This window comes from Podarcis liolepis (genome assembly GCF_965112155.1).
Source record: "Podarcis liolepis genome assembly, chromosome: 1".
Taxonomy (NCBI): Eukaryota; Metazoa; Chordata; class Lepidosauria; order Squamata; family Lacertidae; genus Podarcis; species Podarcis liolepis.
In genome coordinates this window covers 137,213,418-137,232,450 of record NC_139554.1, presented here as the reverse complement: position 1 = coordinate 137,232,450, position 19,033 = coordinate 137,213,418, and the positions used below count along the sequence as shown (strand labels likewise).

At 41.9% G+C, this 19,033-nt stretch overlaps 1 protein-coding gene across 8 annotated transcripts in view; it reads right to left on the bottom strand.

The window, feature by feature from the left end:
- The window catches only part of IKZF2 (IKAROS family zinc finger 2), a 113,752-nt gene that overhangs the window by 31,252 nt on the left and 63,467 nt on the right, over positions 1-19,033 (bottom strand). For all 8 annotated transcript variants that reach the window (XM_083473858.1, XM_083473862.1, XM_083473864.1 and 5 more), the window contains one exon: positions 15,850-16,017. In XM_083473858.1, the coding sequence (XP_083329984.1) occupies positions 15,850-16,017 (168 nt within the window). The remainder of the gene's footprint in view (positions 1-15,849; positions 16,018-19,033) is intronic.

The window sequence follows — 19,033 nt, the reverse complement described above, 5'->3', positions numbered from 1 at the left end:
TTGACATGGCAAGCTGTGGAGAAGATAAAGGAGGAGGTTGTTGTCGAACCTCAAGTAATACAAGTGGAGAGAGCCTCAGCCTTGTATGAACATAAGCTGTTGTTTTTGATGACCGAATCTGGAGAAAGCCAGATTTGGAGAGATGGAGTCCCGCTTGGGTTGGAGAAGGAAAGCTGGATAGATCCCCTTATGCAGGGACGTTCTGGCTTTTGGGACCTGGTTTTGGGCCAGGGGGAGATTGGAGTGGTGGGGGCCTTCAACTGTGGAGGAATTTTGAAACATGCTCTGAAATATTCTTTCGATTTTAGTTCTGACTATGGAGAATGGGCTGACCTGTCGAGAAGGGATAAAGACATTGTTAGGTTGGCGTCTCCCCGAGATCTACTCCTCAGTGCTAAAGGAAGGAAATTAAGAACAAGATCAGCAGAAGACAAAGTAAAGTGCAGGTATAAATATGAAGAAGATCTGCAGAAGGGACATGGAAGAGAGTTAAGAGCCTCGGACAGAAGGTCACCAGGTCAATGGACTATATGGAATGGATAGAAAGGACTGACAGAACCCGAGACCAGGGGGAAGAGATGGTGGATGAAGATTGGAAGAAAGTTTAAAAATTTATTTAGAGGAATACTGTAAAATTAATGAGTGTTAGAAAAATGTTGGAATGAAACTATATGGCTTTAGTAGAAATGTTATAAGGAGTTATGTACAAATAAGTTTCAGGGTTTTTTACGGTAAGATAAGGTTAAAATAAATTAAGACAATAAAATGACAGAAAATAGTGAAAGATGGAAAGGATTTGCTGAAATAATTAATAACTAGAATACAAAAAAGGGAGGTGTGAGGAGGTCGATGAAACAAGTTAATGAAAGATAAAGATATGGAAATATTGGATGGGTTTTTAATTGTTTCTGTTTTTATTTTTGCTTTGATGTATTGTGTGCTTTGTTTATATATATATATATATATATATATATATATATATATTTGCTTTCGTAGATTTTCACGGGTACAGGAATGCAGGTTTTGGTGTCTTCGGGTGTCTTCCCGTGTAAGAGTTGGGGTGTCTAGGCGACGTTTCGACGAGGTCTCACTCGTCATCTTCAGGCTGGTGCTTTCGGCTTCTTGTTACTGGAACAGAGCAGGATCTCAGTGTTTGAGTTCCTATAAATACTGTTGAGGGGGTGTGGTGTATAGCCTCCAACGTTCTGGGCAGAGAGGAGGTTCCCAGGTTAGTGTGCCTTTTCTTCTTTTGTTCCTTAATTACTTGAGGGATATCTTGAGTGATTTCTTGAGTGATATTCTGAGTACCACTTAGGTGGGTCATTAAGTGTGGATTAGTTGCTAAAGCTTTTGTGTCTTGACCTCTTGAGCTTGTGAAGAGTTTTTCTGAGAAGATGGCTGTACTGCACTTAGTTGTGCTCTGGCTTGGCTTCGTGTATAGGGGCGAGCTGTGGTTTTGTGCCCTGTGCCAGCCAGATCTGTGTAGGGATTGCAGGGGGGTGCAGCATCCGGAGGTGCCACTATGGTTTGGCTACTGGATGGTGTCTGTAATTTATCTGTGGAGAGGGTCTGGGTTTGGGTCTGGTGTGGTTGATTGGTGATGGCGTTCTGTGTGCCTCTGGTTCTGGTGTCGGTTTTTGTGGGGAGGGCTAATTTCCAGATGTCTGGCAGGCGGGACGTGTCGTCACGCTTGTTCATGTTGTGAGGGTGTTTCTCTATCTCGATGGCTTCCATGATTATTCTCTTGTGGTGATGTTCCATGTTAAAGAGCAATTTGGAATCTGCAAAATTAATTTCGTGTCCTGTTTCTTTCATGTGTTGGAAAAGAGAGGAAGTTTTTTCTTCTTTTTTGACGGCATTCTTGTGTTCTGCGATACGTGCATTTATTCGTCTGTTTGTTTGTCCAATGTACGTGGCTGGGCAGACTTTGCAGGGTATTTCATAGACCCCTTGGTTTTCCAACTGGATTTTATCTTTGGGGTTTCTGAGGATATTGGCTATTTTTTGGTTGGTGCAAAAGGCTGTTTTGATATTGTGTTTATGGAGGATTTTGCTAATTTTATCTGTAGTGCCCTTGATATAAGGAAGGAGGGCCATGCCATTGTTTTCTTCTGTGTCTTGGTTTTTGGGGGGTGTTTCAACCACACCAGACCCAAACCCAGACCCTCTCCACAGATAAATTACAGACACCATCCAGTAGCCAAACCATAGTGGCACCTCCGGATGCTGCACCCCCCTGCAATCCCTACACAGATCTGGCTGGCACAGGGCACAAAACCACAGCTCGCCCCTATACACGAAGCCAAGCCAGAGCACAACTAAGTGCAGTACAGCCATCTTCTCAGAAAAACTCTTCACAAGCTCAAGAGGTCAAGACACAAAAGCTTTAGCAACTAATCCACACTTAATGACCCACCTAAGTGGTACTCAGAATATCACTCAAGAAATCACTCAAGATATCCCTCAAGTAATTAAAGAACAAAAGAAGAAAAGGCACACTAACCTGGGAACTTCCTCTCTGCCCAGAACGTTGGAGGCTATACACCACACCCCCTCAACAGTATTTATAGGAACTCAAACACTGAGATCCTGCTCTGTTCCAGTAACAAGAAGCCGAAAGCACCAGCCTGAAGATGACGAGTGAGACCTCGTCGAAACGTCGCCTAGACACCCCAACTCTTACACGGGAAGACACCCGAAGACACCAAAACCTGCATATATATATATATATATATATACTGATTTGTATTGTTTAACTTCTTTTTTCTCTTTCTTACTTTTTTCTGTAATCTTAAACTTTCAATAAATATCATTTTTTAAAAAAAGATAGTAAGCTTGATTACCCAAAGTAAGGTGAAGTGACATAGCTAAGCCTGTCAGAACAGCTTTCTCTGTGGTGTTAAACCTCTCATACGCTAATTAGACTTAAGCATGCTGGGAATATTGAGGGTGCTTATCCCACTGTCTGCGTGATGGACCTGTTGCTAGGTGGCAGCTTTTGAACAGTAACAAGAAGGGAGAGCAACACATCACTTTTGAACCCATCTTTTCTCTGTGAGCAGAACACAGGAACCTGTCCATCCGCTCTTGCTCATCCTTTGCCAGTAACCGTTCTAGAACATCTGATCCTTATAATAAAAACTGATAAAAAAACAACTCAATTAACTAAGAAGTTGAAAACAATGATTCAGAATAGGTGGGAATGGCTGCTTGCCCAGTCATGGGGTAGGTGGCTGTTGCAGCCCATTGTGGTGGGCTCTAATCCCAGGGGAGCAAGGCTAGGAGGCCAGCAGTTGGGGAATTCCCAGGCCAGCCGTTGGATTGGCGAGATTTTCCGCCATCTGTTTATTTGAATGGTGGCCAATCTGGCCAGGCTGAGTGTGCGTGGCTTGACAACGGACTGAGGTGGAGCAGGCTTCACTCTGGTACGCCTGTAAAGGCTGGCTGTGGCTGACCCCAAGGACCGCAGTTGGACAAAGAACATCCCTCCCTTCCTACTCTATTCAGAAATGCTGTGGGTTTTGTATGCTAACTTTTTCCTTCCTAGATACTGTGTTTATTGGCTTTGTTGTGGTTCTATAACGGTTGCCATTTTCAGAGCTGGGAAGGAATTTGAGTGCAAACAGATTGGCCCTGTTTGAGGGGTTTGCCTTCCTCATAGGAAAAGTCACAGCTTTGGCAGATAAGGCATTGGGTGGAATCCTTTTAGTTTAACATCAGGTAAGGAGCTGAAGTTGTGTACCATCCCCACCTCAGAACAATGTGATAACAGGGTACCCGAAGTCTCCATCCAAAAGCCAAGGCATCAGCATTCCAACAGGGGGGCTGAGAGGGATATATTGTACACCCAATGCCTAAGCCAAATCTAACCTACATCTGGAATCAATAAAGTTGTAGCCTATTTTAAAATCCCAGAACGTTGTCCTGTCCAGTTTGTCCACCTTCATAGGTTTGGCTGTGCTGTCTGCAACAGCACTCGCTACGTAGCAAGGTCAAACTTAGAAAACTCATTTTGGCTAAAATAGTATGATGTCTTGGAAGATCTGAACATAATTCCTGTGACAAAACTATGTGAGCTTAGGCAAGTCATTGCTCCTCTATCTGCTAAAGGGGTGTTTTCTTCTTACGGTTCACAACTATGTGATGAAGATAAATTTGTTTAGGTTTGTGAAATTTCTCAGATGATGGTGGATGTTCTGTGAGTCTCAATATTGAAATACACTTTGGTCTTTCCTAAGAATGAAGAGACTCCAAACCCTTGATCATTTTTAGAACAATTAGATGCATGAAAGATCCTAAGTTTGTGTACTGTTGGAGTGAAGAGAGGTTTCTCTTGTTACTTGATCATTTTTTGTTTGTTTGTTTCTTTGCATTAGCGTATCATGACTAAGAAACTTGCTGAAGTTACTCAGTTTTCATTTGCACTGACACTGACTATTCCTAACTGGAGATTTACAGATCACACAAGCAACAAAGGGGTGGATTCCTCAGTTAGCATCAGGAATGCTGTCAGACAAATCAGTTCTCTTTTCTAGATATTTTATATATATCAGCTAGCATATTTTTGCTGCTGTACATTTTGTAAATGAGACTGATTAATAGAACTCTCTCCCACCAGCCAAAATTGTGTAGTTAGTTTCACAACTAAACACAAAATGGCTGCTGTCACAAGCTTTAATTATCTGTGACATTCACTAGAACAGGGTATCCCAAACTTGGGTCTCCAGCGGTTTTTGGACAACAATTCCCATCATCCCTAGCAGCTAACAGGCGCAGTGGTCAGGGATGGTGGAAAATGTACCCCAAACACAACTGGAGACCCAAGTTTGGGAAACTCTGCTCTAGAACTTTGCTTCATGCACCCATTCACAGGATGCTTGGTTCTTTCTTACACCTAGTCTAGTGAATCTAGCTAGGCCTGCCAAAACACCCCGGAATGGGATACCTCATTTTTCATAGGTATCAAGAAAGAAGCTAGCAAAAATATAGACAAATAACTTCTTTCTTTATATGGACCCTCCCTTTAAGCTTGATTTGTGAATTAAAACTATTTTTAGTAGAGATGACTTCCAATTGACATAAGAAATCTGGAGTGGATCACGTAAACCCAGACGAGTACTGAGGTCTGCATCAGACATCCCACTGCCAAGGTCAAAAACATTTCTCATACATCTGAAATCAAACAGTTATGCAAACATGGCACAAATTAGAGGACTTCTAATCGCAGGATCTTTAAAATGTCTTGCAGGGACTGGGAAGAAACATGTATTGGTATAGTGAAGAACCTTTGGTTGTTTGACAACCAGCTTACAATATGAAATGCAGCAATTCCTGTTCGACATAGTACTGTTCCCAATCCTTCTGGAGAATTTCCTGCCATTCCTTAAAAGATCACAGGTTTGTCTGTGTTGTTATATACAGTTGTGAAACCCAAAGGCAGAAGGAACTCAGACAGTAAAACCATACAAAGCAAATGGAGAGGGGGGAAATGCAGGTGTGGTGAAAACCAGACCAAAGGACACAAAATATCATGAACGAAAGGATTAGAGAGAGGAATTTTAAGACAACAAGAATAGAAGAATGAAGCATTCACGGCTGTTATAGTTACAGTTGAACTATATCCTCAGTTCAACTCAACCCATTTCTTTCAAACCAAAGGTCAGTGGTCTCTGCATGGAAAAAAATTTACATTCTCTGAATGTAAGTTGTAAGTTGGCTATTAAATAATGTAATGAATAATGTAATGAATGTAATGAAAATAATGTGATGAATGTAAGTTGGCCGTAAATAATCAGCTGGATCTAACTAACACTGGTGAATATGCAGGAGCAGAGGGAACATCAACAAACAAGAAAAGCAGCCATTCTACCTTCAAAAAAGGCTCCTGAAGGACTGAGCAGAAACTACCGGCAAATGTAGTTTCAAACAGGGTGCTCACATATTGCGTTTTACAGCTGCCAGAGGGCCTTCTTCCCTGAAGGAGTCCAGTTTAAAGAAAAGATCGGAAGTTGCCCATCTGCAGTTGGCACCTAGGCAGCTGAGTGAGCAGATACGCACATCACCTGGTCAGTCTTTTCCTCTATGGTGAAATGTACCGCATTTCTATTTAGATTATAGTGACTGAATCTAAATTTCCATATCTTCACACATGTACAAATCTTACTCCTCTTTTTGACCATTTTGTTTTTAGGTGCTTCTGCACAACCAAATAGGCTTGGAAAAGATTAACAAATGAATGAATAATAATGAGAAAAAATAAGTGGACTCTGAGCAGAGCTGGTATCTGGGTGGCCATCCTTGGGCAATGGCCAAGGTTCCACCACCCTAGTATGGGTCACCAAAAGCACCTGGAGCCCCCTCTTCACTGCCATCACCACTCACCTCACCACAGGTGGGTGGGTGAATGAAGGAATAACGGGTGATGAGGAGCAGCCACCACTCCTCACCTGTCTTCTCCTTCAGACCCCCGTCTTCTTTACCACTGTCTGGAACTCAAAAGTGCTGCATAATGGGGGGCAACAGAGAAGGGGGGGGGGTAAAAAATGTGGACCTGGCACTGAATTTGAGGTTCTCAAAGCCCCTTGTATATGTAATTCCATCTATCTCCCAGCATAGAATTGCAGAAGATGAATAGGCCTGCCTATACACACACACACAGGTGCTTTTGATTACATCAGCTCTTTAACTTATGTCAGTGTAAGGTTTTTCTCTTAACATCAAAGAACATATGGGCAATTTGCCAAGGGCTTGAGGGCCACAACCTGAATATAAATCTTCATTTATCTGCAGCAGCCTGCCAAAATGTTTGCTTGAACTTGTATTTTCCTTGAGAGTATAAAACCGTCTTCTTGGTTCTAGACATATGCAACAAGAATGTACTAAATGTGGAAAGTAAGGATGTTACTGAACAAGTCTGAGAAAGCTGCTATAATGAAAGAACTTAAGAGCAAAGGACCATTAGGTTTTATAGCTGTGTAAAAGCAATGTGAGCAGGAGGTCAAGAGTGTTGCTTCATCCTTGAACATAACATGCAGAAAGAGTCTCTCCTGGATCAGGCCAGAGGTCTACCTAATCCCTTTCCAAGAGTGGCCAGCCAGATGCTTCCAGATGAGGAGCATAAAGGCAACATCCTTCTTTTGTTGTCTGGCCTCCACAAGTGGCAGTCTGATGGGCCTCCAAACTTAGAGGGTGGGTGCAGGCTTTCTCAACCTCGGCCCTCCAGATGTTTTTGATCCCTAGCTAGCAGGACCAGTGGTCAAGGATGATGGGAACTGTAGTCTCAAAACATCTGGAGAGCTGAGGTTGAGGAAGCCTGTCTAATAGCAAAGTCTCTACCATTCCACCCAATATCAGTTCAAGTTTTCCTGTGCTCCCACACATGTAGCCAAGGCACACTACCCACCCATAAATAACCAACCAATTTGGGCTAACCCTGAGATTTCCAGAGGCAAGAAAAATCTTAAGGAAAAAATTCCAGCGGGAGAGGACACCTTTCCAAGACAGCTCAATAATAACTCAAAGACGAGGAATGGTGAGCGACTGACACAATGTGTTCAGGCATTCATCTCAAGATGTGAAGTGATGAGTGTGCATGCAAAGCCTGTCGTCAACACCCACAGGAAGGCTGGCTGCTCGTCAGATCTTTGTGCAAAGGTCTGCAATGGGCTTTAGAGCATATTCAATAGAACACATTTAGGAACTCTTTTTATGATCAGAAACTCTGATAAGTCATGTTTCCATGCACAAGGTGGTTTCTTAAACTTAACCAGGCATTTGCACTAATCATTCAAAGATCTGAAGAGCTGGTAGTTCACCCAAGGACTGGTGGTTCAGGGTCTGTATGTGTCCCTCCTGGTTTAACACTTTGTACAGTCAGTCAAGTTCCAACACACACACACGGAGAGGCAAAAGCAGCTAATAAATATTATTAATAAATCAATAATTTTAATGGACACAAATGAGCACCCCCCAAACTCTAATGAACAGAAAAACAAAAGCCACCGGAGGGGAGGGAAAATGCAATGGAGTGACTAGAACCCTGAATGCAGGCACTCCACACACTGTGACATTTTGTTGCAGAGAGAGACCCATTTATGTAGGCAGGACAGGAATCAGAGTTTTAAGCACTTCCTCAAGGGCCTTTTTCCATGTCCCCCCACCATTTGAAATGAGACACATAGTAACTGGAGAGAGAACCTTCTCTGTTATGCCCCCCCCCATTATGGAATGCTCTCCCCAAGGAGACTCACCTCATGCCTTTCTGGCACCAGGTGAACAAGCTTTTTATTTTGATTTTTAAAGCTGCTTTTTTAAATGCTAGAATCATTTGTGTTATCTTAAAACAAATCGTCTGCTTTTTTATTAATTATGTCTGACATTATTTCTATTTTTAATCTCCCTGGGATCCTTATGACTGAAGAGGAGGGTAACAAACCTTTTTAATAAATAAAATAAAATAAATAAAATAAGGAAAGGAGAAAGTAAAACACCAACTATGAAGGAGTGTGCAAGTGGGAGCTCTGTTTATAAATATCCAGAGGACCTTTATTTTATATTGAATGAAATGCACATTTGGGGGGTGGGGGGGTGTTGCACATGAACAAGCTCTACTTGACATCTTATTTTGATAATCTATTCCTAGAATCTACAAGAACCAGGACCAATGTTTGGCAAGAAGGAACAGGTTTGTGGACAAGCAGGTTTTTCTGACTCACCTGCACGGATCAATTGGAAAAAATAAAAAAGGGTAGCGGGTGGAGATTACAGACAAGGGAGAAATCGCAGGATAAAGTGTGAGTAATGGAGCTGGCACTGAGCCTTGCCACACCACCACTGACTTCTGAGCATGCCAGTCCCACAGGCGTAGCTATCTGGCAGGATGAAGGGAACAGGAGGAAGTACCAGAAATGCTAAGAGTTGTATGCAGCTTACTTGGCGAGCTCTCTCTGGGGAACAATGGAGTGGGCTAGAAGAGGTTTCATCCAGTCACATGTCAATCTTTATGACTGGGGAAGCCAGTGTTTCTAATAGTGCCCAGAATGCTACAGATCATTTAAATGTTAGATTATTCACGTGAAATCCTTCACTCCCCCCCCCACTGCTTACTCCAGTATCTGAGACTTTGAAATTTAGTATTAGAGCTGAGCTGAAATGTCTCCAAATACTTTTTCCCCTGAAAAATGTCCAGAGTTTTTCGCTCTCTTGCTCCCTTGAAAGAAGGCAAAAGGGAGACAAAAAGTTAGGAAAAAATAAATTAACTGTGCAACTGCCACTAATCCCGACCCCCCTATTAATTGCTAGATCAATTTTCCTCCCCCTGGAGAAATGAAGTGAAATGGTCTCTCCAGTTCTTCTGCCCACAAAGAGGGTGGAGAATTTTAAGACATCCTGTGTGCACAGCCCTAATTAGGAAAAATGCCTTCCCTCCTGGTAAATAATAATATAGTGGTACCTCGGGTTACATATGCTTCAGGTTACAGACTCTGCTAACCCAGAAATATTACCTCGGGTTAAGAACTTTGCTTCAGGATGAGAACAGAAATCGTGCAGAGGCAGCAGGAGGCCCCATTAGCTAAAGTGGTGCTTCAGGTTAAGAACAGTTTCAGGTTAAGAACGGACCTCTGGAACGAATTAAGTACTTAACCCGAGGTACCACTGTAAATGGTGTGTGTGTGTGTGATGTTGAACTCATTTGCAGAGTTTGCCATTGTTGTATCTGTTGGAAGAGAATGCCAGTTTTATGCTGTGCTGAAAATCCATTTTCAATGTTTTAAATCTCCTACATATTCAGTTTATTTGCATGGAGCAAATCCCATACCTTGCAGCTAAAACTAGTATTTCAGGTATCTTAATAGCTGAGGGGCACCCTGTTTTAGAATGGCAAGCAGAGGAACAACCAGGAGACACATTCAAGTGTACCACACAGCAGTTGGGTTATCTGATTTCTGGTGCACATTCGCTCCAAAAATATTTCATGCTATTTATTTAGTGACAGCTTTAGAAATCAATTCTATCAACTATGACTCACTGAGCTACTGTTATGTAATTAGCATGAACATAAAAAGATACCCTTTGTTCCGACATATAAGGAAGTGTAAGAAAGCTTATACTGAGCCATATGGATATTTATCTTCAGTCTTTATTCCTGCCAGTAAATTTCACAAGAGGGATCAACACAGCCAAAGTTCCTGTAATCGTGTGCCCCTTGGTTCCACACATTCTTCTGAGAAACTATACCACTGCCATATTAGATGTGGCCATAAAAGTGAAACATGTGTAGTGGTGGCGCTACTGAGAAGGAACATGAACCAATGCGGACTCTGCAGTCATCATCTGGGGCCCTTTTTCTGCACAAGAGTCTTGAATGGTGGCAACACGAGAACAGGGCCTTTTCTGCAGTGGCTCCCTGACTGTGGAATGCTCTCCCCAGGGAGGTTTGCTTGGCATCACCATTATATATCTTTGGATGCCAGGCAAAAAACATTCCTCTTCTCCCAGGCCTTTGGGTAATTTAACAATCTATGGCATTTTAATCTCTCTCTCTCTCTCTCTCTCTCTCTCTCTCTCTCTCTCTGTGTGTGTGTGTGTGTGTGATTGTTTTTGTTTGTTCTTACGTTATGCATTTTTTGTGATTTTCTACTGTAAACAGCCCTGTGATCTTTGGATGAAGGTCAGTATAGAAATTTAATAAATAAATAATCAATATATTTGCTTGGTGACTGTTTTGGGTTGGATGGGGACAGTTTTAGGCAGCAGAGGAAGGTATATTTGTTAGGCTAATATCCCAATGGCTTTTGGCATTGACACCTTGATCCCTGTAAGATTAGCTCTTGAGTGGCAATGTTGCCTTAATTTCCTTGATTTTTAAAACAGGGATGGGGATTTATGGCCCCCTTGAAGGTGTTGTACTACAACTCCCATCACACACACCCCAAATACAGATAGTTTTAAAATACAAGTACCAGATTTTTGTATTTTGCCAGACATTTGGTTGATGGGTCTTTATTCTTCTAGTTAACAAATCTGCTGGTTGTTCTGAAGTTTACATAATTTAGTAAGTGATTTTATCTATCTCTATCTATGCAAACACAAGCCTCAACACACACATATTTATGCTGATTTTAGCAGCATGTAAGCCACCTTAAGCTGCATCTTGTAGGAAATGTGGATATAACTAATAAATAACTAATGAATTTTTACCAAAACAGTTGGAGAATGGAGACTTTTAGCTTGAGTTAGCTGTAAGCAGTTCGAAAGCACATCAAAGTGCAAGTAGATAAATAGGTACCGCTCCAGTGGGAAGATAAACGGTGTTTCCATGTGCTGCTCTGGTTCGCCAGAGGCGGCTTAGTCCTGCTGGCCACATGACCCGGAAGCTGTACGCCAGCTCCCTCGGCCAATAAAGCGAGATGAGCGCCGCAACCCCAGAGTTGGCCACAACTGGACCTAATGGTCAGGGGTCCCTTTACATTTGTGTGTGCATGTGTTTGTAATTCATTTTTATAACTTGCTGTTGTTAGCTACCTATAAGAAAAGGAGGGATGCAAATGTTTTGATTTTTTTAAAAAAACTTTTGTAAAAATTAAGGCAATGCTTCAGAAGTGGACTTAAGGCCCTTAAAATGCCAACAGCAACACTAGGAATTCCCAGGATATAACAAAGGGGATGGGAAGAGAGAGACCTCCTGTGACCTTTGGTACTGATGGGAGTGTTGCCATCTTGATCACTGTGGAGTGAGGGTTAGGGACTAAGTTCATATGATTACCACATAAATATGTTTATGAGTCTCCAAGAAGGTTTCTTTCTCTGTCCTTTTCAGTTTTTTAATTCCTCTCTGCTTTGATGTATGTCACCCTCAAACAACTGCCTTTGCCCAGGCCTCCAATGCTCATTTAGGACTGTAAGGACCGCAGCCCTACATTTAATTATGAAAATATAAATCTTTTATTTTATTACACAGAAAGCAGGGAACCTTATGTGTCTGTGCCTGCAGCCAGAGCAGCATAATTAAGCAAAACCTATGTATGCAAATGACACATCCTGTGTAACCCATTGCATAGTCAATCTCCATTAGCCACCACAGGGCAAGAAGGCTGAGATACAGGGCGGGAAAAGGCCACACTTATCAAACAGAGAATTGGGGAAACGGCCAGAGAGCAGCAATCAAGTTAAAAGCTCTTCCCTAAGACAGGAAGCCTACAGGATAAAACTTCTTTGCCTTCTGTGTACAATAAAATGTAGGTGTGCGGGGAATGTCAAGCAAAGTTCACAACAGGTCCAGGTTCAAGACCTGGTTTTCATTTGGCTCCCGTTAAGGAGCTCAGCTTCTCAGTATCAGTAGCACAGCATAAAGCCATGTTGTCCCATATGAAGTTACCTGCTTCAACATTTGGGCGTTGGTGATTTGGGCTTCAAGAAGTTTCTTGCTTGGCAGGGGGTTGGACTCGATGGCCCTTGTGGTCTGTTCCAACTCTATGATTCTATGATTCTAAGGGTTCTAAAAACACTACTGACATGCATGTTTCATTGAAATCAATGGGGTTCACTTCTAAGATTTCTGTTTAGAATCAGTGGGAATCAATTTTAAGAGAAAGTAGCATAAATTTAAATATTTTCTTGGGTTGTGGAGTGGGATGGAAATTCTTGGCTTTCGTTTTGTGCTCTCCAACTGAGAAGTAAAACATTGTATTGAATCTCCACATCTCCTGTAAATCTAATTCTTTTACCATAGTCCCATCTTTACATGCTTAAAGTAACGTCAGTATCTAATACTCCCTTCTCAGAAATTCTGATCTTGGCTTATACTGTGCCCAGTGCTGTGAGAACAAACAAAATAGTGACTCACGATATGGCTACTGATAGGAAGCTTTTTTATGTGCTCAACTTAAAGGACTGACCAAGATTACAATGTGAATGACAGCATACAGTAATTCACCCTAAAATGAGGCAGTCTGACTTACATCTTGCATGGTTCAACTTTTTTAAAAAAATAAGTGAAATCCCTATGGTCCACAAATATGTTTTAATTTAGAAAATAAGGATGCACACTCAGAACCTGTTGACAATAAAAAGTAACTAATCTGTATTCACTAGAATATATGTTCTAGCTTAAGAACATAAAAAGTGATTTGCTGAATCAGAGCAAACATTACTTAATCCTGTATTCGTAGCAAGAATAACAGAAGCCACTAGGCACAATGAGATCCACAAAAAATTGGTCAGTGGTTCAATGATAGACCGTTCCCCATCTCATCCCCAAACACTGGATTTGTGCATAAGTCTGTTTGATATTCAGGATAGCCTTCACATGGAGTAAAGACCACCTGGGAGTAACTTAAAGGTAAAGATTGTCAGGTTTACATTTTTTGGTACAGAAAGTATTCGCTTAAAGTGTAGAGATTTTTCCTATTCTAATTAATTCAAGAGGGTTCTGAAAGCTTCTCTGTGTGATACAAGCTGGTGCAAGCTAGAAGTTTCTAGAAGCTTCTATTCTGCCTGGAAACAAGCAGAAGGTTCCTAATAATAGGCCAGAAGAGCTTGGGTTTCACTTTCTGTCTCTCTTTCTTTCTGGCATGGTGGTCTGTACATAGTACTAAGTCTATGTTTTAGTCTTACTGAAGTTTAAATTAAGTCTGATGCAACTGGATTTCTTATGGACTGTGCCAATCCTGAAGAATTTGATTTGTGACTGTTATGCTCATTTACCTTCAGTAATAAACTCTGCTGAATGAAGTTGATTACCTCCGAGTTGTTTTTTGGGGAACCCAGCATCATGTTTATGGTTTTACTCTGCTACCCATATGTTGAGGTCTGCTCAGTATGGCGCAGAATCCATGACAAAGATATCATGAAGAAAGAAATGTAGTGGAATAGTTTCCCATAGTGAGAGAAAATGCTACCTATTTTAACACCTATTCAAAATGTTAGATGTGGAATCTACCCAAGAAAAACAATTTCTAGAAGGGGTCCTGTGCTGGTCTCTTGAAGCAAACACAGCAGTATTGTGGCACCGTAAAGGCTAACTTATTTATTATAGCTTAAGCTTTCATGGACTAGTCCACTTCATCAAATGCATGAAGTGTTATTCTGAGTAGCAGGCACTTTTAAACATGATTGTGGTGAGTTAATTGTAAACAGCAAGATCAGAAGAGAAAGGAATTAGGTAATTATCGCTAGGTGTACCTTTTTGCAAGCAGAAACTAGACCATGGTAATTTGACGTTCAACTTCTGATACAAGAAAATACATTCTCTGTGCCAGTTTAGGATGAAAGTTCAAAATCAAAAGGCAACAGAGGCCAACTGTTTTGTTATGATGATGTTATCCCCTGTGTACTGGAATATACACCTGCACCTGAGTAGTCTGTTGCTTAGATGATTTATTTCTTCCTGCAAAGCTTCGTAACTTTTTCCTACGATGTAAATACCATGATTTCCTATGATGTTAAAACTTAAAACATTATTTCTATTTTAAAACAAATGTTTATCATTATCAGTGACAAAGTGATCTAGAAGACAGAGGGTCCAACCTACACTTGCTAGAGGCGCTCCTTAAAGGTATTCTCTATCTTAGCTGTACGAAACAGATCTTTAGGGTTAAACAGCTGGGGTTTGGTTTATGACTTTCCACATCTAGTGGGGAATCTTCTGAAGACTTTCCATTTCTTAAAACATAAAGAACACTCACAATATTCTATTTCTAGTTCTTCAACAGTAATTTGAAATACCTACTCAAGTTTCCAACACCTAACAGTTGTGTCTTACATCTTGCATACACATCAATAACCTCACAGTTGTAGGACAGATCAGAAAAACTAGCTTGGGAAGGTTTTGGACCTCTGCGTTTTTCTGGTACTTGGGGATTACTGAATCACAGATAATGGTGGGCTTAATACCTGAAGTGCTGAAGTTACAAAAAAAAATTCTGGTTGACATTATCCAGGCCTGGAACCATGGGGTCGGGGGTGGGGCACAGAAAGCTTGTCAAGAGTATCCATAGAAGTCCTTTGGCCTAATGGAATCAATTTTCCTTGGAACCATTAAGCTGACATCATAATTTGGTGGATCCATTATTGTGCCTGTGCAATTTATGTGTGAAGGGAACAGAAATACAGTTTTTGCAGCATTCATGACTGTGAAAATTTTAGTCACACTCAGAAAACCATATATTGGCTTAATAAGCTGAGGTATGGATAAGCCATTTGCCTGCACGCAGAGTCCCTTCTTGCTCCCTTTGAGCTCTCGCCAAGAAGCAGTGCTTGATTTTTGTAACAAATACATAAATGACACCTGTCTGCCTCTAGATCACTAAGCATATCAGTAGGACAAAGGAGCCACAGGTAAAAGGTGAAAGCCACGCCTTGGCCAGATTCAATCCCTGGCATTGCTGGCCTAAAAGGATTGCAGGCAGTGGATGTGGGCAAGATCCACCCCCAACACACGGGGAACTGCCATTTCAGTAACTCAGCAATCCAGGCCACTGTGAAAGAGAATCCTGACGGAAATCCTGAACAGACACTGTCAGTCAGTATAGATAATAACTCGCTATAAGGTAGATAGGTAGCCGTGTTGGTCTGCCATAGTCAAAATAAAAAAAATCCTTCCAGTAGCACCTTAAAGACCAACTAAGTTAGTTCTTGGTATGAGCTTTCGTGTGCATGCACACTTCTTCAGATACACTGTGTATCTGAAGAAGTGTGCATGCACACGAAAGCTCATACCAAGAACTAACTTAGTTGGTCTTTAAGGTGCTACTGGAAGGATTTTTTTTATTTTCGCTATAAGGTAGCTAGTGATGTATGTTCAGTGCTTTTAAAAGCACTGCAGTTAAAGAGGAGGCATTGTAGACTCACCCGAGTGCGTCCTGAGGTGTCCTGTGAGGGCATCCCTTCTCCGGCAAGCATAGCTACAGAAGGGACATTTGAACGGTTTCTCCCCAGAGTGTAATTTGATGTGCCTCAGTAGATTCCCCTTCTGTGTGAAGGAAGCTCCACATTGGTTACAGTGAAAGGGACGTTCACCTGCAGTGGAGAAGACAACGGAGAAAAGGTCTGAGAAACCATGGCCAACAAATATACATGCCCAATCTCCCAATATTCAAACAAGGGTGCTCTCATAAATATAACATCTGAGACAATGAAATCCAGGAAAGCTTCGAATCTACCCCTCCTGAAATGCTACATAATAGTAGAGAAAAACTTGCAGCAGCAGCAGCAGCAGCAGGCGCACACTTTGGTAATATGGCACCCTGGGTGAGAACAAAATCACACACCCATTTCTTATTTTCACAATAATTCATTTTGGTACTGCTGCTTTTTAACGGATCTTCTCCAAATATAGTGTCAGGAGCTGGAGTCAGGAGCAGGTCAGCAATAAAACACCCGGTGTCAGTGAAGCTAACTTCTCATTCAAAGAAACCACAGCAATTCAGGCCTAGTGATCACAGCAACTCTTCCCAGCAGGTCTTGCCCCAATGAGGCAGTTGCAAGGACTGAAGGTCCCCACTCTCTAAGGCTCCTCCCCCCGATCCTTCCCCAGCAACCTAACGCTCCTTCATCTTGTCTCTCTTTGCTCCACCGTCTTCATTCCGCTTTGTGTTTTGGGAGACCAGGGAGGTCAACAAAACAGGAATACACTGATGTGGGACACTTCTGTGGCCACCATTTATGTTTTATCACCATAGCTGGGGCTACCAAATAATTATGCAGTCCCACCCGCCCATACTCATTTAGACCACATGTGATCAGCAGAATCAGCAGCCATTGGTTTATTAAGAGTTATTTATAAAAAATTGTGTCCTGCCCTTCCTCCCAAAGGAGTTCAGGGCAGCAAACACAGAAATAGTAAAACAAATAAAATATCTACAAACAATTCCAATACAGATAGGGAAAGAAATCTACTTAAAAAAAGCTTGTTGGGAAAGGAAGGCACCAAAGAGGCTACGGACACTACATCTGTCTAATATTTAACAGGTGGGAATTCCAAGGGTTGGTACCACAACACTAAAGGCCAGATTCCTAGACTGTGCAGAGCAGACACCCTGATAAAATGGATTGCGCAGGAAGCCCCGCCTGCAGAGCACATGGATCATTTGGGAGTACAAGGGGAGGGAACATCTTTCAAGCATCCTGACTGCCTAAGCTGCAAGGCTTTATATATGTATTCAGACAAACGCAGGTATACCACAATGGGCAGAGCCACACCATACATTTAAAGAACTATGAGTGCTCATTTAAAGCATATCAGTTCCCCGAAAGAATCCTGCGAACAGTAGTGTCCCTCTCACAGCTATAAACCACAGTTCCATGATTCTTTGTGCTCAGTCATGTGCTTTAAATGTACAGTGTTGGTCTGCCCACTGTCTAAAGCACACATGAGGGATTTCCTGTATTGACTTCATAAATATGGCAATTAAGTTGTTCCATATAACAGTCGTGCTTGCATTATATTGCAGCTGATGGACATTTTTCTCTATAAAGACTACATTTTTCTTATACAAAGATAACATGTAAAGTGCAGCCCGCACATTGCCAAAGAAGTCTCTCTCACACACAACAATGCCACAAGGTATTTGACAAGCGAATAGATGCTGAACTCAGGAACAGAAGGCGGCAACATTTCTGCTTATTATTGGGTTGATTACATTTAAAGCAGCTCAGTAGCTGGGTAGGCTAAGAATGAAGCACCTTCAAGTTTCTGAGCAGTAAAGCCCTGATTATTGATTAAAAAATGGCAGAATTCAGCTGCAATTTTACACACATACACATATAACTCCATGGGACTTACTTCTGAGTAGACATTGAGCCTAGGATTGAGCTTAGTTCTTAAAAGTTAAAGCTAAATTGTAAATGTAGATCTTAAAAACTTTTAAATTCAACAAATTCCAGAGTCAGTATTCATTATTCTACCTCAGTTGGAACTTTCAGGGTAGCCAGCTTTCCCTCTCATCTGACAGAATGCTTTAATTACTCTTGTCAGAGTCAGTCCCATCATTTCCCCCTTCTCACATATGTCATCTGCAGAATAGTCATTTAAAACTACCTTAATAGGGAGATTAATGAGCTTAACTGAGCAAGTGGATTAATGCTTTAATATTCTCAATCAGGTTTCCAACAGTCATACCCTGATAGTGCACATTTGCCTTCAAAGGGAAACCTTTATACCTGCCTAGAAGATCTGAACTGGGAAGCATCATGTTGTGAGCAGCATCATGTTCCCTGAGCAGACCAGGGAAATCTGAAGTGAGATTCATCTTGACCCTGAGGCCCTCTAAACCCTAAAAACCATATCAATGTGAGGGTGGGTGGGTGGGTGGTTGCTATCATTAGTGGGTGGGAAGTAAAGACTGCATAGGCTCAGATTCATTTCCTTTTATAGCTTCCTTTCATATATTCCAAGCCTTGGTACTGGAATACATCCTTTGTCTAAACCAGGGGTCTGCAACCCACGGCTCTGGAGCCGCATGTGGCTCTTTTACATCTTTGCTGAGGCTCCGGGGCGGATACTAGCGAGGGGAGGAGGCGCATTGTGCGCCCCGACACTCCTCACTGTGGCGGGCGTTGTACTGGCTGTGACGTCGCATGGGGGCGGTGCGTGCGTTAGTCACGCACCATCCCGACATCACCTTCCCACCTGCTGTCAGATCGTGGCTCCGGAGATATATTTGTTTTAAATGTCGCAATGGTTTTGCAGCTCCCAGTTGTTGTTTTTTCTTCGGAAACGGGTCCAAGTGGCTCTTTTTGTCTTAAAGGTTGCAGACCCCTGGTCTAAACCCTGGTTCACATCAAGCCCTGCTGACCAGGGAAGCCTAGCCAGGCTAAACCAGGCCTTCTGATTTCCTGTGCTGATTTGTTTCATGCCCTGACCAGGCAGTCTGTGCAGCACCCATCCTGAGTACTACCTTCCATATCATCTGAATCTAGTGAAACTATTTGCCCTTGATAAAATAATGATCCACCTGAAGTAGTGTTAGAGCAAGTGACGCACATAGCTGTGCATAAACTTTCATAGAATCAGTGTTAGAAATATAAGCTAGAT